The sequence below is a fragment of the Coenobita brevimanus genome, chromosome 77, assembly GCF_032717465.1.
Source record: "Coenobita brevimanus isolate Jiangsu-jjx chromosome 77, ASM3271746v2, whole genome shotgun sequence".
Classification (NCBI taxonomy): Eukaryota; Metazoa; Arthropoda; class Malacostraca; order Decapoda; family Coenobitidae; genus Coenobita; species Coenobita brevimanus.
In genome coordinates, this window is record NC_137030.1 from 30463147 (window position 1) to 30488871 (window position 25725).

General features: G+C 39.9%; 1 protein-coding gene and 1 pseudogene across 3 annotated transcripts in view; both read right to left on the reverse strand.

Annotated features, from left to right (window-relative positions):
* The window catches only part of LOC145408489 (calcium-transporting ATPase sarcoplasmic/endoplasmic reticulum type-like), a 127093-nt gene that overhangs the window by 23648 nt on the left and 77720 nt on the right, over positions 1 to 25725 (reverse strand). For all 3 annotated transcript variants that reach the window (XM_080279223.1, XM_080279224.1, XM_080279221.1), the window contains exons 6-8: positions 21114 to 21256; positions 9661 to 9756; positions 488 to 2529 (exon numbers count right to left, since the gene is read on the reverse strand). In XM_080279223.1, the coding sequence (XP_080135349.1) occupies positions 488 to 2529; positions 9661 to 9756; positions 21114 to 21256 (2281 nt within the window). The remainder of the gene's footprint in view (positions 1 to 487; positions 2530 to 9660; positions 9757 to 21113; positions 21257 to 25725) is intronic.
* On the reverse strand, positions 3983 to 4096 carry LOC145408583 (5S ribosomal RNA; annotated as a pseudogene).

The window sequence follows — 25725 nt, forward strand, 5'->3', positions numbered from 1 at the left end:
TGTTATGAATCACAATGCACACATTGCACAAACTCAACTTTTGTCTGATCTGAGCACATAGGCTTGTCTAAATGAAAGGAAGTTAGTCAGTCATTACTGTTAACATAAAAATTTAAAATGAGGCTTTGCTTAATCTCATTATCATTAGCATCAACAAAAAGTCAACATGAATACCTTATACCAGCCATACTGTAACAAACTAACAGATTAACTATACAACTGATGCCTATATACTTTATCAATACACTTTTATTTTGTCATACTATTGCAGAAAAAAAGCATGTTACAATCCTGAAACCTTGATCCATTCACTCATTTAAATTGTATCAAGTTGTGTACAACTGAAAACTGGAAGGTCGATTTACTGCTGTATCTGACTAACAGTCTGGAATTGATTAAGGTACAATTAGTAACTTGGAGAGAAAAAAAAAAAAAAAAAAAAAAAAAAAAGGCACACACTACAAATGAGTCATTTAAGTCAGCTAACCTGTTGAGAGCATTCAGCATCTCAATGGTGACAAGAACAGACAGAGCCATGGTCATGGGAGCCGGATGAGAGAAGATTCCACAGTCCAGGCCCTCAAAATTCTCAGGGTCACCCAGGCAGGACAAGTGGTGGGACAGCTGGTAGTAGTTCAGCTGGGGACCAGTTGGGTCATACATGAACCACCAGGAGGCAGCAAACACGGTGGCAGCACCCACATAACCACCAATGGCCATGTAACGGAAGAACAGCCAACCAGAAATGAGGGATTCGTCGGCCTTCCTGGGGGGCTTGTCCATGATGTCAAGATCAGGGGGGTTGAAGCCCAGGGCAGTGGCAGGCAGACCGTCAGTGACCAGGTTGACCCAAAGCAGCTGGACGGGGATAAGAGCCTCAGGCAGACCAAGGGCGGCAGTGAGGAAAATGGACACCACCTCACCGATGTTGGAGGAAATGAGGTAACGGATGAACTGTTTCATGTTGTTGTAGATGGCACGACCTTCCTCAACAGCAGCCACGATGGATGAGAAGTTGTCATCAGCCAGCACCATCTCAGAGGCAGACTTGGCCACAGCAGTGCCTGACCCCATAGCAATACCAATCTCGGCCTTCTTGAGAGCAGGAGCATCATTGACACCATCACCAGTCATAGCAGAGATCTCATTTTCACCCTGCAGATACTCAACAATCTTAGACTTGTGGAATGGCTCTACACGGGAGAAGAGACGGGAACGCATACAGGCAATGCGCTGCTCTGCAGGAGAGAGCTCATCAAATTCACGACCAGAATAGGACATACCAGTTGTATCCTCATTCTCACCAAAGACACCAATACGGCGGCAGATGGCCTCAGCTGTGGCCTTGTTGTCACCGGTGATAACAATAACACGGATACCAGCAGCACGGCAACGCTTGATGGAGTCCAGCACCTCCTTCCTGGGGGGATCCAACATACCCACCACACCAACAAAGGTCATGTTCACTTCATAGGTGTAGAACTTGGTAGAGTCTCCCAGGTCCATATCCTCAGGCTTCATGGGAGCATCAATAGTGGCCAGACCAAGGCAACGCAGGGTGTCTCGCCCACATCCATAGTCACGTGTCACAGCCAGGATCTTATCCTTCACACCAGCAGTGAGAGGAACCTTCTGTGTACCCACACGCACGTGTGTGCAGCGGTCCAACACACCCTCAGGGGCACCCTTGCAGAACATCTTAGGACCGGTGCCAAGACGGGTAGGTTTGAGCGGCGAGCAGTAGGATGACATGGACTTGCGGTCACGAGAGAACTCCAAAGTGAATTCCTTCTTCCATTTGGTCTCCATATCCTGCTTGGCCACAATAGCAGCCGATCGGCGATCCAGTCCAACCTTGGACACATTGTATGGGTTGATCTTCTCACCCAGGACAATAAGAGCAGTCTCAGTTGCTTCACCCACCTTCTCAAAGAGATTCTTAAATTCGTTAAAGTCAATGGAGGAGTCATTGCACATGAAAGCAATTGTTGCCAGTTCCTGCAGTCCTTCAAAGTCAGCACCCTTCACTTTGGCTCCCTTGAGGAAAATATCACCAATGGGTTCATAAGTGGAGCCGGTGATTTCAAATTCAAGCAGGCTGGCATCATTACCTTCAACCTTGTCCAGGATAAACATACGAGAGACAGACATCTGGTTGGTGGTGAGTGTGCCAGTCTTGTCTGAGCAGATAACAGAGGTACAACCCAGGGTCTCCACAGAGGGCAGGGAGCGCACAATGGCATTCTTCTTGGCCATACGACGCGTGCCGAGGGCAAGACAGGTGGTGATGACAGCCGGCAGACCTTCAGGAATGGCAGCGACAGCCAGGGCAACAGCAATCTTGAAGTAATAGATAGCACCCTTGATCCAAGACCCACCATGAGCAGGGTCATTGAAGTGGCCAATGTTGATGGCCCACACAGCCACACAGATAATGGAGATCACTTTGGACAACTGCTCACCAAACTCATCAAGCTTCTGCTGCAGTGGGGTCTTGATTTCCTCAGTTTCAGCCATCTGGGTACGGATCTTACCTGAAAAAAAAGGATAACCAATTCAGCAATGTGTATTCTAAACATCTGACTGTGGTAAATATAACAGCAACAGGCAATCTGATGCCATCCTCTTACAGGTGTAGATACCTCAGATCAAGCTACCAAAATCCACTACATTTGATGGTAGATGGTCTGCCTACTCTCTCTGTTGGCATTACATGATAAATACACTAACCACCTATTGTGGACAACCCATGTACAGTACATATCAAGCTTGTTCCTATGAATAGGGTGTTTTAACCACCTGCAGTGCTTTTCTCTACACACAAAAATAAAAAACACAAGGATCATGACCCTAAACAACTTAGTTCACAACTGTTACGAAAAAATGGTATGAAAGCCATTTTATATATATATATATATATATATACATATCCATCCATCATCCAATCCTACGTTGCCCCATGAGGAGCATAGGAGCCCAGGACTAGGCAAGTTGGTCCTGACATTTGAGATGAGAGTGATTATATATATATATATATATATATATATATATATATATATACACACATACAGGCATACCCTGGCTTAACAATGTACAGTGGATTCTCGAATTTCGACATTGTAGAATTCGACGAATCAAATTTTGATGCATTTTGGAGTGGTCTGCCTACCTCACTTTTCGATGCAAAGTTGCGTATTTTGATGCGCTCAGGGCCAGACTCCAACCAAAACAAGCAAAGATAATATTTTTGATGCAAACCAAAATGCTAGAAGTGAAGGAAAATTATAAGAAAAAGTATGAGCCTAACCTAATATCATATGTGACATGTGTCAAGAAGAGAATCAAAATCAACATCATTTATTCATATGTGATGCATACGATGATATAGTTCCGAGACAATTCACCGTCAAGTCAATTCGCTGTCAGATAATTCCCCGTCAAAACATGGACAATTTCCCATCAGGACACTTCGCACCCTGGACGGTTCCCCGTAATTCTATCTATCAATCTATCTACCTATTGCCAAACGCCTCAATCCCGTATGGCGTGGCCACAAACATATCGCCTCCACGTCACCCTGTCTCCCGTCATTTCACTGCCCTGTTCCCAACTCACACCCCCCTCTCTCATATACCTCTCCACCCCATCCCTCCATCTCATCCTCGGCCTCCCCCTCCCTCTCCCACCCTCCACCTCACTCACATACACTCTCCTCGTCAATCTCTCACCCTCCATCCTCTCCACATGGCCAAACCACCTCAATGTGTTCCTCCTAACGCTTCCTATCACATCCACATCCACACCATAACGCTCCTTTATATCCTCATTTGTCAGCCTGTCTCTCTATAAATTTTTTTTTTTTTCATTCATTGCCAGACGCCATGTATCCCAAACGGGGTGGCCAAGGGCTTAGAGTTAATTGTTTTACAGGGAGGGGCACTAATCCTCCACCAACTCCACTTGACACGTAGGGAGAACGTTATGCCAACAGCATCTGGCGTTCCCAGGTGGTCACCCATCCAAGTACTAACCAGACCCAACGTTGCTTAACTTCGCTGATCGGACGGGAAGCGGTGTACTCAACGTGGTCATAAATATACTTATTATTAATTAATCAATACTTTAATAACTCGAAGATATAACAAGAGAAATTAAAGGGAAAGAATCAATAATAGAAATACTAAAACAAAATGAATTACAGGAGGTAGCAAATACAGTAGGCAGAATACTGAAATGAAGAGAAGTACTGTAATTATGAATATCAGGAGCAACACAGAAATGAACAATAGAGGATGAGAAAAAAAAAGGTCATGTTGTTTAAGGACAAAAGCTCCCAGATGGGAGTAGGCACCAACAGCAACAAGCCATGTGCAAGGTGATGTTCTGTTGCCAGTAGCCATCTTGCAATTGTCCTGCCAGCAGCCAGCCCTCTACAGCCAAGTGCCGCACTTTCAGCCTGTTACTTCCATGTGTGGACATGCATTTCACTGCAATTTAGCTGTATGAATTTTCTTTGTATTTTTGTCGCAACTTACCTGTTTCAAGATGGCAAGCAAGAGTTGTTCTTCAGGTAGCAGTGGTAATGGACAAGAGCAGCCTGGCATCTCTAAATCTTCGCAGCCAAAGGAGAAATGGCAATACAGAAAAGGGCAGAAATATACCAAGCATACACTTGTTGATAGTATGGCAATACAATGCAGAACTACAGTTACTTAACCACAATTATAGTTCATAAAGTTTACAGGGGGTGTGGGCAAAAAATCATGATTTTATGTAGTTAGGTTCGGAGGCCCCGGACCCAAACTAATTTTTCCCATAAGAAGTTCAGTTTAAATTTCGATGAGTTGAATTTCGCGGTGATTTTAAGGTACCCATGCCCATCGAAATTCAAGAATCCACTGTAATTGGTCAGGTAAAACCCCACTGTTAGGTGGGGTATCATACATCTGGGTACTATTAACATGCGATGTAATGTGGAGTGTTTACCAGCCTTGGGTTTACACCTATACCATGCCCAAAGCCCACCCAAATGAGCCCAAAAACAAGTTTAAAACCAATTTAAAAGGCCTAACAGCTGTCTAATCCAAGCTTAATACCTGTAAATAACTCACTAAAACCAACAAATAAAATCTGAAAATCATCAAATATGTCCGGAAAAAATCAAGCTTAGTAAACTGTATCCCATAATGAAAATGTTCATCCCACCTATGGCTAAAATACATTAATCTAAGTCTAAAACAGTTTATAAATAAGCCTAAACACACAATTTTAGTCTAAAATAACATCTATCTATCTATCTATAACCCGACGCCCTAATCCCGCAAAGGGTGACCGCAGACAAAACGCCTCCAAGTCACTCTGTCAACCACCATTTGACTACCGTCCCCCAACTCACTCCCCCCTCCCTCATATACCTCTCAACTCCATCAAAATCGGTAAAAAAAAAAAAACGTTAAACTGGGGTTTGGCCATCGTTAGGCGGGGTATGGTGGTATTTCTGCCCCCATCGTCACGCCGGGGTATCGCATCTAGGGGTATAGTATATTGAGGTATTACTGTGTATATATATATATATATATATTTAAACAGTCAAATCGCCTATGGCGTGGCTAATTGGTCCTGGACCAAGCCCATGCCATACAAATAACTAAACCTACAGGAAAAAAGGAATTTGGTACAGGACGTTCACCCAAAGTCCACCTTTTCACAACACGTTTCCCCATTTTTCCCCACTTTACACATGCAGACAATCAAGCAATTAGTTAATGCACGTATTACACGCAACAATAGGCACAAAAAAAGGGAGGGTGATCAGCCTTGTGTCTACTTGGGCAGTACCACGCGTTGCAGATAGAGCAAAAAAAAGCTCGGCCAAGTAGACACAGATCAGCTTACTGGCAAAATATTACAGATGGCGCAGGCTGCCACTGATTGAAGAAGTTTACTTGATAAAGTCTGCATGCTCAAGGGTCAACAAAACTCACATTTAACACATTAATAATCATTCTTATATACGTGATGATGATGATGGGAGGGATTATACTTCATCTTAGCTCAGAGATAGGTGATTCATCACTAACTCGTTCATAGCCGTTTTACAAACAAAGCTATAAACTAGTCACAATACCCAAAGAATTTTTAATGTTTCATTACTTAACACAATGAATCTGGTGAAGTTTGACCTCCTCATAAGAGAGAAAAAAGTCCACAGGTGGAGCACTTGAAGTATGGGGCTGAAGTGGTCGTCAGCTTCTTTGTTTACAAACAGGGAAGTGCGCTGCCAGGGGAATTTGCCCATGCGTTTCAAATCTTGCCGCGCCCGCGCCATAGGTAGTTTATGTGTGTGGTTTGTTTTTGGGGGGTCTGGCACCTTGCCGTGTCATAGAAAACCGTGCCATAGAAGTCTGTGCCATAGGTGACTTGACTGTATATATATATATATATATATATATATATATATATATATATATATAAGATATACATATGTATGTATATATATATATATATGTATATATATATATATATATATCAATCAATCAATCAATCATTTCCTGTGGCACCCTCGGGGATGCATAGGGCCTCGATGAACTCACACCACCACATCCTATCTTGTGCTAACTCCTCCAGATCTCCCCAACACTCATCTCCAGCTTCCCCGTCTCATTGTCCTCACCACGTCTCTTTTGGCCTTCTCTACCTCTCCTACCAAGTGCCACCCACCCTGGTGTACCTCGTACTATTCCCTGTCTCCTATACACATGTCCTAGCCACTTCCATCGTGAGAATCTAACATATTCATCGATCGGCTGCACTCCCGTTATTTCTCTAATTCTAGTATTTGGTATCCTTTCCCACCACTTAACTCCTAATATTCTTCTAAGTGCTTTATTTTCAAACACCAAGAATTTATTTTCCATAGTCACTGTGCTGTACCAAGACTCGTGTCCATAAATTAAGATACTCCTAACCATTACCTTATAAAGTTTGATTTTTGTATGAACAGAAAAATTGTTATTATTCCAAATATTTTAAGCATTCCCATTGCCTGATTAGCCTTCTTTAACCTTTCCTCGAATTCAAAGTTCAAAGAACCATCCTTGGCTAAATAAGTACCTAAATATTTAAACCTATCAACTTGCTTTACAACCATACCTCCAATTACACATTCTGCGCATTTTCCATATTCATATTGATTATTTCAGTTTTTCCACAATTAATAACCAAACCCACCTTGCGACCTTCACTCACCAAACAGTCCAACACTCTCTGCATCTCTTCTGGGCCATCACAAATCAAAACTATATCATCTGCATAATCTAAATCCAAAAGTTTCCTGTTCTCTCCCCAAAGTATACCTGCACCGGTTTCTGTTCCAACACGTTTCATAATGTAATCAATGACCAATATAAATAATAAAGGCGATAGAACACCACCTTGAATTACTCCGGACTTGACTTCAAACGAATCACTCAGACAACCATCAACCATCACTTTACAAAATGTGTCCCCATGCATGTTCATAATGACCCTCACAAACTCCTCTGGTATTCCATAATGTCTCATGATCTTCCCCATAGTCTCTCTCGAAACACTATCAAAAGCCTTTTCAAAATCAACAAAACAAAGACTTAACGGTACTCTCATTTCATTAACTTGCTGCATCAAATGCCTAACTATAAAGATATGATCATTGCAACCACGTCCCTTTCTAAAACCAGCCTGTTCATCCCTCAGAATACCCTCAACCACTGGCTCCAACCTATTTAACAACACTCTACTGAAAACTTTCAAAGCTATCGGTGACAAAGAGATTCCCCTCCAATTACCACATTCACTCAGGTCTCCCTTCTTCGGAATTTTAACAATTACACCATTCTTCCAAACTGATGGTAGTAACCCCGTCACCCATATCTTATTGAATAGCTTGGTCAAGATCATTATTAATCTATCCCCCTCCACTTTAAACATTTCCGGAAATAAACCATCCTCCCCTGGTGCCTTGTTATTCTTTAACTGTTTTACTGCTTTCTCCACTTCTGCAAGCCTCAACTCTCCTGTTTCTATATTTAAATCTTCCTGAGCAGACGGTATATCCTCTTCTGGTGGTATTGGTCTATTAAGAACTGTCTCAAAATGCTCTTTCCATCTATTTTTAATATCTCCATCTTTGGTCAATAAATTTCCTTCCCTGTCTCTAACTGGTATTTCCTTGCGTTTACCTGCATTACCACTCAGTTCTCTAATCGATTCATATGCTATTCTTTGACTCTGTCCATCATTTTTGTTTATTAAGATTTCAGTCTCTGCAACCTTTTCATCCACACATCTTCTTTTATCTCTCCTAGCTAACCTTCTTACTTCTGAATTCAAACTCCAGTACGCAGCTCTTGCTAATTCAATCTCTCGTTCATCAACGCATTGCATCTCACTCCTCAATTTAGCCTCACCTCTCCTTTTTATCATAGCCCACGTTTCCTCTGATATCCATTTCTTTCTCCTGAATCTATGTCTCCTTCCAATCGTACATTCAGCAGTCTCATGGAAAACTTTATTCACATCCTCCCACATCTCATCTACACTTCTCTCCCCCTCTTCCAACCTTTCCAACACCAAAAACCTATTTCTGCATTCTAATCTGAATTCCTCCTTTTCTTCTCCTTCCCTTCTAAGCTTAACAATATCGTATCTACCAACACCAGATTTTTCCTTCTTCTGATTTTTAAGTTTATATATATATATATATATATATTATATATATATATATATATATATATATATATATATATATATATATATATATAAGATATACATATGTATGTATATATATATATATATGTATATATATAGCCCCGGGCTGGGGCCCTCCCCTTACCTCTCTGGGTCCTTTAAAAATTTATATATATTTATTTCGATAACAGCAAGTACAAACAAAGAGTAATACATGAGCCAGCAGCTCTCTGACTCTAGACCTGCATATGACCTCTCAGTAATTATTGGATTACCTGACCTCACCTCACTACGGGCCCCCCCCTTTAAAAATTCCTGGGTGTGCCCCTGTATATATATATATATATATATATATATATATATATATATATATGGAACCTCTGTGGTACAGTGATAGTATGCGCATTCCGCACAATGGTGGAAGTGGGTTCGCCTGCCGTCATAGTTGTAAAAACTTTGGGAAGCGTTCACCGAGTCACTGACAGCTTTGGCAGACGTAAGGGGTGCTGTGGTTGAACCAGTCTCACATACTAGTATGCTTGCACCCAGTCGGCTTAAGGCAGACTGATTACACTTGGTTCACAGACTACACACACATCCAAAGCCACCACAACACTACAATCACACTCACAAGCACTTCACACCCTACATACAGTCTCTACCAGACAGCCTAAGCCACTGGGTAGAGATACATTGGCTGTATCGTCCCTGCTTCAGTAGGGATAGGCCGGTCCTGCAGTGGACCTCAATGGCTGATGATGATATATATATATATATATATATATATATATCTTCATACTAACAAGTTGGCATCTTCACAGCTAGCTGCACTAACAAATGATTTAAATGAAATGAATGACTGAGGTGTGTACTAACAGAGGAGAGGAAGATGTTTAGATCTGTTATCCTTATTAGCAGGTGCAAAGCCAAGACCTTACCAATAGCTGTAGCCAGTCCAGTACCAATAACAACACCACGAGCCTTGCCAGCAGCCACATTGGTTCCTGAGAAGAGGATATTCTTCTTGTCCTGTAAGCCAAAGGATATATGTTATTTGTGATGCTACTCTGTTTACAGGAAAAGGTACATAGCAGCCAATGTACATGGGTTCAGTCCCCAAGAGGTGACTAAAGGCCTCCTATTATGCAAGACTGCCTATGAAAACAGGATGGTCATCTATCTCTAAATGTATAGGAAGGACCCATTAAACATTTCTTTTTTCTGTTTGGTGTGCACTGTGATCATCATTTGTTTATGTGTGCCATAATTAAGCTAGTGAAGTATGCATGTGAAATATACATTCAACAGTTTTGGTGGGCTTATAAAAAAATAAAAAAAAATAAAAAAAGAAGGTGAAATGTAGACAAAGTGAAATAAATAAGGAAAATTAAGCTCAGAACCCTCCAGGTATTGCAGTATGGTCAGCTCAGCCAGGTGACCAGCTGTGTGCCTCTGTTCCATAATCATCCCAAATATAATCACATTACTATTAATATGTGTGATACTCAACTAGTTTGGAGCTCTTACAATAAAAGAAATAACTGAAAATTTAGTTGCTGTTGTTGTTGCTCAAGCCCAGTCCATCTGATCAAAAAGACCCATCAAACACAGGTAAGCAACCATCCCTAAAGGATTGTCCCATAGGTTCCCTACACCGCTGATATGTCTGCCTCTTAGTGCGAAATGTGCTGTTCAATATTCCATTGTGTGTGTAGTGAATAGTATAATAAATCTGGGTAAGGTCAGGAATAGGAACATAAGAGTAACCCAGCATGGCCTCAAGTATACTCAGTAAACCCATACTATAAGAGTCCTAGTCTGCATCAAGGCACTCTGAGGTGTAGGGGACCTAATACTATGATACTGCAGTTCAGTACAATTGAAGCTGGATGACCAGAGTACTCTCTCTAGTGGCACTACATAATGAAAATGCCTCCAATACCTCTTGCATGCAAGCATATTCTCTGAACTACAGCATGGTACCTGCAGCAACACTTCTAGTTTTACCTAACCACTATTTATATATGATGTTCTTTATTCTTACCATCTAAATGATATTTAATAAGAATCACTCAGGTAATTTTTATTATTTGTTAAACACAGCTACTTTACTGCAAAATTTTTAAATTTACCATTGGTTCTGTCACATGACTAAGGAAAAATAAATACCATAGCTAAAGGTGCTGTAAAACTATAACACAAACAAATGCTGTATCTTACTCTGATACTCACTTGACTGTACACTTGCAACCAACAAACCCTCCCCACTCACTCACATGCACTTAATGGTTCAAAGTTACTTTTCCATCATCACCACCTTCCTGATCCTAATTCCTAATCAAGAATATGGTTACTTACTTATTTCACATCATTAGAGATTCATAAGTAGAAAAGGAAGAATTATACCAGTAACCAAACAAACCTGAATTAACTCAAAGACTGCAGTCTATTCACTGGTAGTGAAGAGCTAGTAACCACAGCTGTTCCATGCAACAGTGCTTGGAACTGGGTCTTAGTTGGGAGGAATTACTGATCAAAGGTGCAGTGTCAAATACTAAAATTCGTTGGCCCCTCCTTCCTTCTTCATGACTGGATTCATAAAATTCATGAAAGTGATATAGTCAACTGAAGTGTACACATTCATTCTTCTCTGTATGTTAATATTCAACTTTGTCCACTAAGCTTCATTTAACCATCTATGAATCCAGCAATGAAAAAAGGGTTGGGGAGGTGAACAGATTTTGTTATCAAACTGCAATTGTGAATACTGATCCATTTTCTAATAGGGCAATATGTACCTCTTACACAACATTGTGAGAGGCTATTGGGCTTTGCAGATATTGCAGTGCCATGTTTAATCACTCACTGTCTCATTATTTATCATAATAAAGTGAGATGATACTTATAGTCTTCAACAGTACATCAAGCAATCAAGTAAGGCTGCAAGAGTTGGCCAAAATACTAACATCTTTATTATCATTTTAAAAAATCTTATTCCTTGTCACTGCCAGATGATTTTCTTTAGTTTGAGACAGACACCTCTTAGCCAGGGAATTGCATATTAGCTCTATTGATCCCTTCATTATTACAGACTTCCCCAAAGTTGAATAAAAAACATCTTTTAGAGGTAGTAGTAAAATATGTAATGTAGCAGTACCAATGGTAGTTGTAGTCCTCAGTTCATCTGACACATGAAACCAGTGGAATGCAGACTGAAGCTGCCCTTCTCCAACATTCCACCATCCCCGTTTAGAGGATAGACAGGGAGTTCAGGGATGTTTTCAGCTATATCAGTGCCACCACATGATGGCATCCCTCCCCAGCACCATAATACAATATAATGCTTGAGCTAAAGCATTTTGTACTACTGTGATATAAACTTATGTACAGAGTGGAAAAAAACATGTTTAAAAAAATATATTTTTTTTTTAATAAACCCCCAAACATGTTTTTTTTTTAATGGTTTATTTGGTTTCAATGTTTTTCTCTGTATTAATTGGACTGACTGTGCATGTTTTATATATATTTATATACCGTGTGTGTGTGTGTGTGTGTGTGTGTGTGTGTGTGTGTGTGTGTGTGTGTATATATGTATATATATTTTCTTTTTGGCAAGTAATACTATTGTTTAATCTTAATTTCAGTTCATATTATTTCTATGGAGACATTAATACCAATATATGATTTTTGACATTTCAATAAAGTTTGTGGGCTATGAACTTGTACCAGTTCACCAGCTATATGTTGCTATACTGTATTATTCATATGCAAATAATGGGCATAAATAATGAAGTCTTGTTTTAAGTTTGTTGTTTTTCCCCTCTTTTGAAATATGTCTTTTTTCCATAATTAGATTATGAAGTACAGTAGTGGGTATCAACAGCTATACCCAATTTTTTTCCAGCTGATGATCCACTTTCGTGAATGTGACACCTGCGCACTCTTGCCGCGTGATTGGTTGGTTTCAATTTCATACCTGAAGTATCATATTTACAAAAAAAACAATTGTACCTTATATTCCAGTTCTCATACATGCTGTTTTGCATTGTCACTGAATTATACAAACAGACATGAAACGAGTATGTCTCTGCGCTTCACCCAGATGGACAATGAATTTGAACTGAAATATTTATTACTCTAAAAGGCACAAGGTTGTTGCATCTCCCTATATTTAAAAAAAAAAATAAACACATTTGGCTGGGTAGGTGCAAATAAAAGGTATCTTAATACTTAGGCACTTGTTACATTAGACAATAGTATCATTCTAAGTAAATAGGTGGTTTTGTCAGTGGTAAAGTGGTGGAAGTGGGAAGACGAATGGAACAGTCGCTACAGAGGAGGGCGGGGGACACAAGAGACGGCCAAGCAGGAAAAACAAGTTGTCTCATCTCGCTGGATGTCAGACTTTATTATGGATCACACCTACTCCATTGCTTTGATACCTTCGCCCACATTATCCATAAGTATTTATATTTATTTATTTATTAGAGATGCAACAACTCTGTACCTTTTACAACAATAAATATTTCAATTCAAATTCAACTTCCTCAAATTCATTGTCCGTTTGGGTGAAGTACAGATACATACCGGTATTCGTTTCATATCTGTTTGTATAGTACAGTGACAATGCAAAGCAGCATTTATGAGAATTGGAATATAAGGTACAATTTTTTTCTTTTTTTTAATATGATACTTCAGGTATGAAACTGAAACCAACCAATCACGCAGCAGGAGTGCACAGGTGCCACATTCAAGAAAGTGGATCATCAGCTGGAAAAAAATCGAATATAGTGGTAAATCTGAAATTAATAGCTCTACAGCTTTAATAGAAAGAGATGCTGGATAAAATGCAATATTTTGCATTACCAGTGCCCAGTTTTGATCATTTAATATATGCAATAATAAAATACAATTTAGTTATAAGAATATCAGTCATCCCTTTGCTCAAATGTTAACAAAACTTTCTTTTATCTAATAATTCTTGCACAATTTCACACAATAAATATTATGTAACAATACATAAAATTTTATATTACCCTGAAATTCCCTAAATCTTACTCAAAGTTTAAAAATTAAAGACAGATAGAAAAAAAAAAACTTGGGTTTCTTAAACACACACACAAAAAAACCATGGTTTAAACCACTGGTTTAAACCAATCCACCCTGCTAATGTATCAGCAAAATTATTTTAATACAGGCATGTGGAGAAAATGGGGGATGATAACTGGGTGCAGAAAGTAAGAAGTGTTACGGTTAGGGGTAGGGTTGAGAGAGGTAGACCAAAAAGGACCTGGATTGAGGTCATTATATATGACCTCAGGGATAAAAGACTGGATGGGGAAGCTGTCAGAGATCAAGCTGCATGGAGAGCCACCATTAGGTGACCAAGGCCAATGCATGCAAACATGTTGGAGCCTTCAAAAACAAATGAACAAATGAATACTTATGCACTGTGAACACAATTTGCTAATGAGAAGTACAATGGCAAAATTTAAGAAGGATAAGTACAGGTAATACTGTACTGTATCAACATACACATTACAAAGCCTGAAATCCTATCAGGATCATGATATTGTAGCTTGACATACAGTATGTACAGGGCAATGAGATAAAAAATACTTATGAGTTATACCACACATAATTAAAACTACAAGGAAATGTAATTAATTCATGCAAAATTTGGTGGAATCAAAACTGAGGTTATCTAATAAAAAGTTAACAGCCATCATGGCATTCAATGAAATAAAACAGTACCCTACATTATGAAAGCGGAGTAACCAAGAGTTTCTGCTTCTGTGCTTTAAAATTACATTAGCTAAATACTTCAGTGTGCATTCATAAAGAAAATGCAAAGCAGCTTCAATTTAAAGTAAGAAAGATTACATAAAGAACATATTCATTCCCCACTTAAATAACAAACATTCAGATGATCAAGGCTGCATGCTATGGCACAGCTGGTACAAAATATCATAACACTGCTGACACACAACAAAATGTGGAAATTAATCAGTATTTTGGGAGGGACATTACTGGGGACATGTATGGGCAGGTATAAAAAGATTCAGCCATTCACGAAGATACAGGTCATTATTATTAGCCTGGGAAAATGAAACCTCCCATCCTTCCTCTTCTGTCTGTCTCTCCTCTTTCTTTCCTCTTCTTTCTGTGTGCAGGCAACTCTACACTGAGTGACAAGCCAAATGATTTTTTGTACACCAGGAAACCATTTACTACGCTGGGTGGTAACCATATAACCAAACTATGACCCGTTGTGGTTTAGTGGGTAATTAAGGCCCCACTCAGATAAGCCTGTGAAGGTTTATATCCAAGGGGTGGTTGAGTTTATTGCTCATGTAATGCCATTCAGGGATGAGTGAAGCTGGTCACTCTCATCTTAAATGTCAGGACCAACTTGCCTATCCTCGGGCTCCTACACTCCTCATGGGGCAACACAGGATTAGGTGATGTATGTATGTATGAATTATGTATAATACAGTAATACCTCGATATATGATACCCCTAGATGCGATAACCCGGCTTAACGATGGGAGTAGAAATACCACCATACCCCACCTAATGATGGCCAAACCCCAGTTTAAAGATGGGTTTTGATTTTCTTTAACCAATTTTGATGATATTTTGGATGAAAATTGTGTGTTTAGGTTGATTTATAAACTGTTTTTAGACTTAGATTAATGTGTTTTAGCCATAGGTGTGGTGAACATTGTCATTTTGCGGTATAGTATACTAAGCTTGATTTTTTCCAGATTTATATTTGATGATTTTCAGAATTTATTTCTTGGTTTTAGTGAGTTATTTACAGGTGTTAGACTTAGCTTAGCTTCCTTGACAGCTGTTAGGCCATTTAGATTGGCTTTAAACTTGTTTTTGGGCGCATTTGGGTGGGTTTTGGCCTTGGTTTGGGGGGAAACCCAAGATTGGTAAACACATTACATGTTAAAAGTATCCCGATATATGATACCTCGCCAAACCATGGGGTTTTACCTAACCAATTACTGTACATTGTTCAACTAGGGTATGCCTGTAATAATAATAATAATAATAATAATAATAATAGTAATAATAATAATAATCTATCAATCTATCTATTGCCAAACGCCTCAATCCCGTACGGGGTGGCCACAAACAAATCGCCTCCAAGTCGCCCTGTCCCCCACCATTTCACTGCCCTGCTCCCAACTCACACCCCCCCTCTCTCATATACCTCTCCATCACATCCCTCCATCTCATCCTCGGCCTCCCCCTCCCTCTCCCCCCCTCCAACTCACTCACATGCACGCTTCTCATCAGTCTCTCACCCTCCATGCAACAACTCTGTACCAACCCCACATGGCCAAACCACCTCAATGTGTTCCTCCTAATGCTTCCTATCACATCCACATCACAACGCTCCTTTATATCCTCATTTGTCAGCCTGTCTCTCCATGTGACTCCACAGCCTCCTCTTAAATAACCCATTTCCACTGCTCTCACTCTTGACTTGTGTTCTTCCAACAACGTCCAAGCTTCACTTCCATACGTTAGAGTTGGTATCACAATACTGTCATGTAGTAACTTTTTCACATCCATGCTCACTTCCCTGTTTCTTATCACTGCTTTCAAGGAACCAGCAACCTTTCTTCCTTGTTGTACCCTTTCAAGCACTTCACCCTCCAAACTTCCATCCTTACTCATCACACTACCCAAGTTCTTAAACGTACTCACATTTTCCATTTCCTCACTATCCAACCTGGCTGTACATTCACTGACTTCACCTCTCTCAATAATAATAATAATGATAATAATAATAATAATAATACATCCATCCATCATCCAATCCTATGTTGCCCCATAAGGAGTGTAGAAGCCCGGGGCTAGGCAAGCTGGTCCTGATATTTATGATGAAAGTGACCAACCTCACTCATCCCTGAGTGGTATTACATGAGCAATAAACCCCATCCACCCCTTGGATATAAACCTACACAGGCTCAATCAGACTGGAGCGCCTTAATTACCCACTAAACCACCAGGTGCCATAATTTCATTATATGGTTACCACCCATCATAGTAAGTGGTTTCCTGGTGTACAGGAAATCGTTTGGCTTGTCACTCAGTGTAGAGTCACCCATAGACAGAAGGAAAAGGAAAGACTGAGTCACCCATAGGCAGAAGGAAGAGGAAAGAATGAAGGAAAGAAAGACAGAAGAGGAAGGAAGGGAGGAAAGGGCAGACACCCAAAGCAGAACTACATCGAGTTAGTGGATGGTGGGTGCCCCCACCTACCACGAATAATAATAATAATCCATCCATCCATCATTGAATCCTACATTGCCCCATAAGGAACATAGGAGCCCGGGGCTAGGCAAGTTGGTCCCGACATTTAAGATACGAGTGACTAGCCTCACTCATCCCTGAGCGGCATTACATGAGCAATCAACCCCAACCACCCCTTGGATATAAACCTTCACCAGCTCAATCCCATTGGAGAGCAATAATTACCCACTAAACCACCAGGCGCCAAAATTTGGTTATATGGTTACCACCCAGCATAGTAAATGGTTTCCTGGTGCACAGGAAACCATTTGGCTTGTCACTCAGTGCAGAGTCATCCACAGGCTGAAGGAAGTGGAAAGAATGAAGGAAAGAAAGACAGAAGAGGGAGTGTAAAGTCACCTGTAGGCAGAAGGACAAGGAAAGAATGAAGGAAAGAAAGACAGAAGAGAATGGAAGGAAAGAAGGATGGAGATAATAATAATAATAATAATAATAACAAAAACAACAACTCCAACAACAACAACTAGGACTCTGTAACTGTCCTTTGGAGAGTCACTAGTCTCCACCTCCTGTTTTTTTACAATGACCTTGATCCCATTGGGGAGATCTGGAAATTTTTTAATAAAACAAAATAAACTCTTAGTAATCAGTCCGCCAAGTTTCATTTTCAGATTACTTGCTCAAGTCCCACTGAAGTCTCCAGTAGACATGACCACCTTATCTCGTTCATTCATAACACTGATATGACTCTTTCTGCGACTGCAGGTAAAGGATTTGGATTTTTTTTTCTATCAGCAATGGCCCATGCCAGGACACATAACCTGGGCCCTTCAGATTCCTCCCACAACCTCCAGTTCTCCTGGAATTGTCAGGAGGTTCTGAGGCTGGAATAATAATAATACCAGTGAAAACAATGGTCTCCACCTATGTAACAGGTGGAGACCAACTAGAACTCTGTCACCCTCCTGTGGACAGTCACTCGTTTCCAGCTACTGTTTCTTACAATGACCTTGACCCCATTGGGAAGATTTGAAATTTTTTTTCTATCAGCAATTTTTTCATGCCATGACACATAACTTGGGCAATTCTGATTCCTTATGCAGTGTCTGGTTCTCCTGGAGTCGTCGTGAGACTCTGAGGCCAGAATTATAATAATACAAGCAAAAACAACATGTTTCCACCTATTTAATAAGTGGAGACTAATAATAATTAGTAATCACCAAGAGGGCATGCAAAATATTCAAGGACATGGAGAAATAGTCATGGTTTGGTCTGGCAGAGAGAGAAGTAGATAAGATCAATAAAGACTCTATGAGTAACTGATACAAAGCTGCAGTGTGTAGTATACAAGAGATATTAAAGAAAATGACTTAACAAGAAAAAACAAGCACTTGAGGTCACTTAGATACAGAAAAATATACCAAGATAGATACCAGTGAAAGTGAATTAGCAAAATGACTTGGGTACTTTGGACTTAAGTGACAAATCTGCAAAATCTATGCTGCAAAATAATCCGAGTTATATTTGCTGCCTTTATTTTTGCTGCAATTCCATCATCATCAATAAACCACAAACTTCTTGACATCCAAACAACTAGAGTGGATGGCTGATTACAAAATTACTTTCTCATCATCATCACTGTTATCATAGCCATCTAACAGTTATTCCCGTAAATAAACTGGATGGGCATGAGTTACAGCAAAGATAATATTCAGTGAGTTATTGAAAAATAAAATCTGCATAAATTAGCCTCATATTTGTCTTATTCGTCGCTTCAGTCCCAAGTACGTTGTGTGAACTAAGACTACAGTAGTGACCAGACAATAAGCAACAATTTTCAGTGTTGCCACAAGTAAAGGGAGCTCTACTGGTGAAAAATAATTTCTTTTTAAAGGAGTTTACCTGGATTATGGCACGGGCTATACACGCCCCATCCTTCCCTGCATGCTTGTAAATGAATGAAAATTTTGCTACAATTTTCCTGGAGATGTCATTGTGATTATCATTAGCTACAGTGCTAATCTTACAACTAATATGCTGATACTGAACTGTTATCTAATTTAATGATGAGTTACAAATTAGTAAGATTTTCTTCAACAGTTACTGCTAATCAGAATTTTGCATTTATAAAACATCATTCATATTGCTTGAAAAATGGATTGTTTCATATCCTTTACAATGAAGAAAAAGTCAATCATGCATTAAGTTCAGTTACTGTATAAATGATTTTCAAACTTTCAAAAGAAGACTTTTGACATTTTCTTTTTATGGTTCAATCTGCACAGTAGTGTCTCAAAAAAGAAAAATATACCACATCCCTGAGGGAATACAAATGATTCCTTTCTCATTCTATTAAATAAAAATGAAGTACTGCACAGAAGTTTTCTTGTCATTATTAATTTAAAGTTGGTCTGCTCACTATAAAATTGAAAGGGTAAGTACATGAATATATGTGAAGAAAATGCAGCTGATTGTTAGTTAAGACACCAAACACCAGAGCACATGAACACCTAGGGTTGAAAGGGGCAATATTCCCCGTTGGCATAAAAGTAAACACACATATAGAAACTTCAAAGGGTAATCACACCTATAATAATGCCATGTGATTGGGGCTACTGAGGTATTTTAGAGACTGAGAGCATCATCATCACTATCATCACCATTATCCAAACTTCTCTTCCCATCTAAAGACTAAGTGAGGCAGGGTACTTATAAATATACAAAATCTTCCATATTTTTATCAAGTGAGATTTAAAGCATTCAATGAAAAGATAAAATAACAGTATTAAATGACACTAATTTTTAAATCAATATAGTCACTATTAGGTATGCTATTGCTATTGTTGCTTAACCCTGATCAATCTGGGTGAGCAGACCCATCAACCACAGGTAAGGATATGCTTCTGAGGGACCATCCTACAGGTAAAGTACATTAACCATGTAGGAAACTGGCAACCCCTTGTAGTAGACAGCACCTTGCCAGGGTCAGACTAGGGTCCTTCCCCAAATGAGGTGCAGGGAAATATAAGGATGTTTGCAGCTGTGTCACTACAGCCAGGGTACACAGTGCCACCATGTGTAGACTTTTCATCAGCACCACTATTAAGTAAGTACCGTAAACAAGTGCTTACTAATGTCCAATCATTAGGTTTTACTGGTACCTAATGAACCTCAATAACTCTCACCACAATTAACATCTAATCAGTAACTTTTTCAAAATGCTTGTGTATTTCATTCTAAATAATGTCTGTAATTTCCAGGGTAAAGAAGTATCTGAATGGCTTAGTCTTGTACAGTACTGTATATGGAAACAACAGGAAACACTGAATTAGATAGCACTGCATCACTGATTCACCGAAAAATCCTGTCTATTAATGCTGTAAATCTGCACAGCATGATACTGAGACAGTATATGGGCAGTGTCTTATGAAATAAATGTATATACAAATCATGCGCTGGTTAGATTGTTACCGGTAAAAGATTAATGATTATTATCAATGGAAGATGAATGATTATCATCAATGAGTTTCAGCAAGGATAAAGTAAGTAAGTAAGTGTGTGTGTGTGTGTGTGTGTGTTGATGTATATCATCAGTTCAATAGACAACTGCTGGTTAATAAGTCAACTGCCAGCAAATGACTCATGCTCATAGTCTCATAACCAACATGGCCAAGGTGTGGGCCAGACCCTGGTTTCTGACATTTATGAAAAACACGATGATAGAAATGAGTACGGCACCTCCACCTTGATGACAAAAGAACTGTGTACTGTGGCATGCAGGTTACCCGTATCTAACTCTCATACATGTTCCATAAATGACAGACACAGAAGCCTAACATACACCTTCACCACCTAGTTTTAAACCATTTCAATATGATGATATCTACCACATTCTTGACACTGCCAAATGAATTCACTCAGCTTAAGAGACATCCAGTGGTGAAGGAGCTGGAGACAATAACCATGAACTCCTTCACTATGAGAGATCTCCTCAGAGCTGAATAAACCATACGGCAGCAACAAGAACAAAATATAAGTGACGTCATTGACAAACTATATGCTAAGAATATTACCATCATATCTATACCAGAGTTCAGTCAGCCTTAACTAACCTGGTTGACAGCCTTGGGGTCAGGGATGGCGTCAGTGTGCTTGATGACGGAAACGGACTCTCCCGTGAGGATGGACTGGTCGATACGCAGAGTGGTGGAGTAAATCTTGCACAATCTCAGGTCAGCGGGGATCTTGTCACCAACTAGGGAAGACAATAAAATTAAGAGGGAACACAGTCACCTTCAACACCATCATCATCAACAACACTGCCATTCTGACTCAAGACACAAAGCAGAGTATGCAAAAAACTGGGAGAACTATCAACAGCACAGTTGGTGTAATGGGCCAAACAATCATTCATACCATTCAAGCATACTGAACCCTGGATTCACCTCACAAGCATAACCATCTGCACAAATTATTTTTCCTTTATACTGCACATGCTGATCACATCACCAGGCTACTGAAGAGGGACAATTTCATGCAGTGGCACTAACATAACCAGGCATCTCTGCTACCTGGTTATACAACATCTCAATTCCCTCTCCACCCCTTCAAAAGTGGACAAACTTCCCTCACTCCCCTCTCTACTTCCTGAAAGGAGGATAGTGGATTGCAGAAGGACAACTTAGACCACAGTCCATGAGGTTCATGTCCAGATGAGCTCAGGGCCATAACACTATTAAAAACAACAACATACACCCATCAGATACAGTAAGTCCACCAATGAAGTGTATCATGTAAAAGAAAAGGGGTACTAAACCTCTGTCACATGCTTCTCTATACATATTTCACCAAGAATATACACTAAGCTCTTTTCATACATGCTCTCCATTCACAGGCTTCAAAAGCTACCTTGCATTACTCTTCCATGCAACTGCTATATCTATTTATTTAGGCTAACACCATATGATTTGATCATCTATCTATCTATCTATTGCCAGACGCCTTAATCCTGTACGGGGTGGCCACAAACAAATCGTCTCCATGTTGCCCTGTCCCCCGCCATTTCACTGCCCTGCTCCCAACTCACACCCCCCTCTCTCATATACCTCTCCACCCCATCCCTCCATCTCATCCTCGGCCTCCCCCTCCCTCCCCCCCTCCACCTCACCCACATACACTCTCCTCATCAGTCTCTCACCCTCCATCCTCTCCACATGGCCAAACAACCTCAGTGTGTTCCTCCTAACGGTTCCTATCACATCCGCATCCACACTACAACACTCCTTTATATCCTCATTTGTCAGCCTCTCTCTCCATGTGACTCCACAGGCTCCTCTTAAATAACTCATTTCCACTGCTCTCACTCTTGACTTGTGTCCTTCCAACAACGTCCAAGCTTCACTTCCATATGTTAGAGTTGGTATCACAATACTGTCATGTAGTAACTTTTTCACTTTCATGCTCACTTCCCTGTTTCTTATCACTGCTTTCAAGGAATCAGCAACCTTTCTTCCCTGCTGTACCCTTTCAAGCACTTCACCCTCCAAACCTCCATCCTTACTCATTACACTCCCCAAGTACTTAAACGTACTCACATTTTCCATTTCCTCCTCATCCAGCCTCACTGTACATTCACCGACTTCACCTCTCTCAAAGATCATCACTTTACCCTTCCCTACATTCACCTTTAGATTCCATTTCTTACACACTCTCCCAAACTCATCCACCAAGCCTTGCAGCTCCCATCTGTCTTCACTTAACAACATAGTATCATCTGCAATCAACAGTACAGGGAGTTTCCAAACAGTTGAGAGAAATTGTGTGGTCAACAAACATTAATCTATACCTTTTCCTCCTCTTCCTCCTCCCTAACAGAGGCAAACTTTCCAAACAAAGCTGTCCTGATTTTCCCCAGTGAATGGTATGATTCAAGGTGTTTTGCAGAGCTTCATTATTCAGTCAGCACATGCTAGTATTAACTATGCAGAAACATGTGGCAAGTAAATCATATACATCACTTGCTCGTAACAAGCTACAACCTCTTGTTATGTATTTCCTTTTTTGTTATTTTTTTTATTTGAAACTCCCTGAGTATGATGGCATATTTTGTGGTGTATTTTCACTGGTATCAGACAATGTCATTCAGCTTGATGGAGATGATATGAAGTGATGAAATTAATGATGGCTAAATCTAACCACTACCCCCCATCTGATAAATTACCAATATGCCGGGAATCGAACCAGGGACTCTCAGGTGAGAGCCAGGCAGCATACCACTACACCACGACCAGATAAAAGTTAACTCATGTTGTCACAATCTTGTAACCAACGTCCCTCCACCCCCACTGTGGGCATCAAGAGGATGAGTTAACCCCCTGGCACTCGGGCAAGTAGATGCTTTTAATCTATCCCAAGCACTTACAGCAAGTCAGAATGAAGAAAGAAACCTGTACTGTACACAGGAAAAAATCATCTGATAAATTACCCGGCATATTGGTAATTTATCAGATGATTTTTCCTGTGTACAGTATAGGTTTCTCTCTTCACTACCCCCCAGTTTGAAAAGTCTACCCTATAGTGAATAAAATTATCTGGAGATAGCAAGAAAAAAGTATATAATGAGACTGAAGGGGTTAATTCTGCAGCTGTTATAATTTTTGTTGTTGCTGTTGCTGCTTAAATCCAGTCTGTCTGGCTGAGCAGACCCATTAACCACAAGTAAGCAACTGCTTCTGTGGGGCTGTCCTACAGCTACAGCACAGTACATACACCATGCTGGGAACTGGCGCCCCATGTGGCAGACAACAGCTCACTAGGGTCAGAGCAGGATCCTTCCCATGGTGAGGTGCATGGATATAAGAATAACTTTGGTTTTTGGGTGGATGCCACAGCTGCTCCACCTACAGTCACAGCACTACAACCTGTAGTCTTCTCTTCAGTGACTGTTCCTCAGCAAACTACAGAAATACTGTCCTTTAAAGTTTCACTCACAAAGCTGATCTGTTATCTCCTCTAATATACAGCACCATGTGTATATGATTTTGTATTCTGGAACACATACATCCCTGACAAACAATCTGGGCAACCACAGCTGTGATACGAAAATTCCAAACTAACAGCAACAGACAATACCATATTGAGTTGTATGGACCTGAGAATGCTGTATTACTGAGTACTATATGCTATGATGACTACTAACCCCAAATATATACTGGTCAATTTTGAAACACCTGTGAGGATAGGAGATGGTCAGACTGCATTCTACCACACATAATGCAATCACAAATGAGGCAGAGAGGAAAACTTTTTCTTGCTATTACAGTGTGTCTGAACAATGATGCCATCAAACTGAAGTCTGGTTTCCTCTTCACAATTATAGATTTAATAATGTGACTGCGAGCTACTGTGGTATGCAAGATTTAACCCCCATCAACTTGAGGATGCAGTTTTAATATCATTCTTGCTCCCCTACTTATATTTGTTTTGCTGAGGAGAGACTCTGATAACTGAAGGAGTTAGATGCAGCCTCTGTTAATTCCTTCACTATATGGAAATCTTTTTATCAACCTGGCTAAGATTTTTATTTCTGATACCTCAGAGGCAGAAAAAGACAGTACTATGGTTCTGAATGTTTTTCATGGCACAATATACTGCAAATTATATCTGACTAAAGGGATTAAGGTTAGAAGACAAGCCTACTCCCCAATGTGACACAACATGAAAAATAATCTGGTGACTTCCTGACGTTCTAGAGGTGACTTAATCCCTTATGCATAATAACATCTTTTAAAATCTTATCCTTGCTAGTACCGTATGATATTAATCACTGGGCATATCTCTCATATTAAAGGGATTACACACTGCCCCTAATAACCTTTTTGGGATGTCTCTTGTTATATACCTGGTGCAATCAGACAATGTTATTTAACTAAAGGGTGACCTCCTCTCATCATAAAAGAATTGCAAATGACTTCCATTAATCTCTTCAGTAACATTATTTTTTCTTAATTTTATTCATCTTATGGGTAAAGCTCTCAATCATGAACAAAGAGCATGTTCCACATGAAGTACCATCTTTTCTGCTTACATCCTAAACTTTAGTGGGGACTGATGGTATGTAAACTACTAACAAGTCAATTCCTTCACCGGTGGGCAAGGTACATTATTAAACAAGCACTTGAGAGATAAATATAATCTACTCAGAGTGAGTGAAAGGGTGTGTCGGCAGCGTGGTTGGTAAGAGGATGTAATCTGTGGTCCAAGGGGAAAACTACAAGTGGGGGTTTGCTTATGTACAGGATGCTGGAATCATCCACATCACACAGATGAGGTGCTTTTCATTTAAATCCTTGAATCTGGTGACTACTATACAGTGCCCTTTTTATATTAACTTGCCTAGATTTGTGTCCTTTTGCAGACAATTTCACACAGCTCAATGACATAACAGGAAAATTCAATGGCTCTACATCCTAATGGCACTTCTATGTGACTACCATTATCATCTACAGTAGTGTTAATCTCTTACAAATGAATACTGAAGATGGAGAGATGGAAATCTTATCCCAAGTTTGAGTAAAATGGGTATACTGTAGTTGGTTTAATCTTGCTTTCTCTAGATGGTTTTATAACTTTATTCAGCTAATAGTGGACCATTTGCAACAAACACAGTTAATCATGCTTTTTTCTAATCTCTTTACCACTCGACATTTCTCCTAATTTGAATAA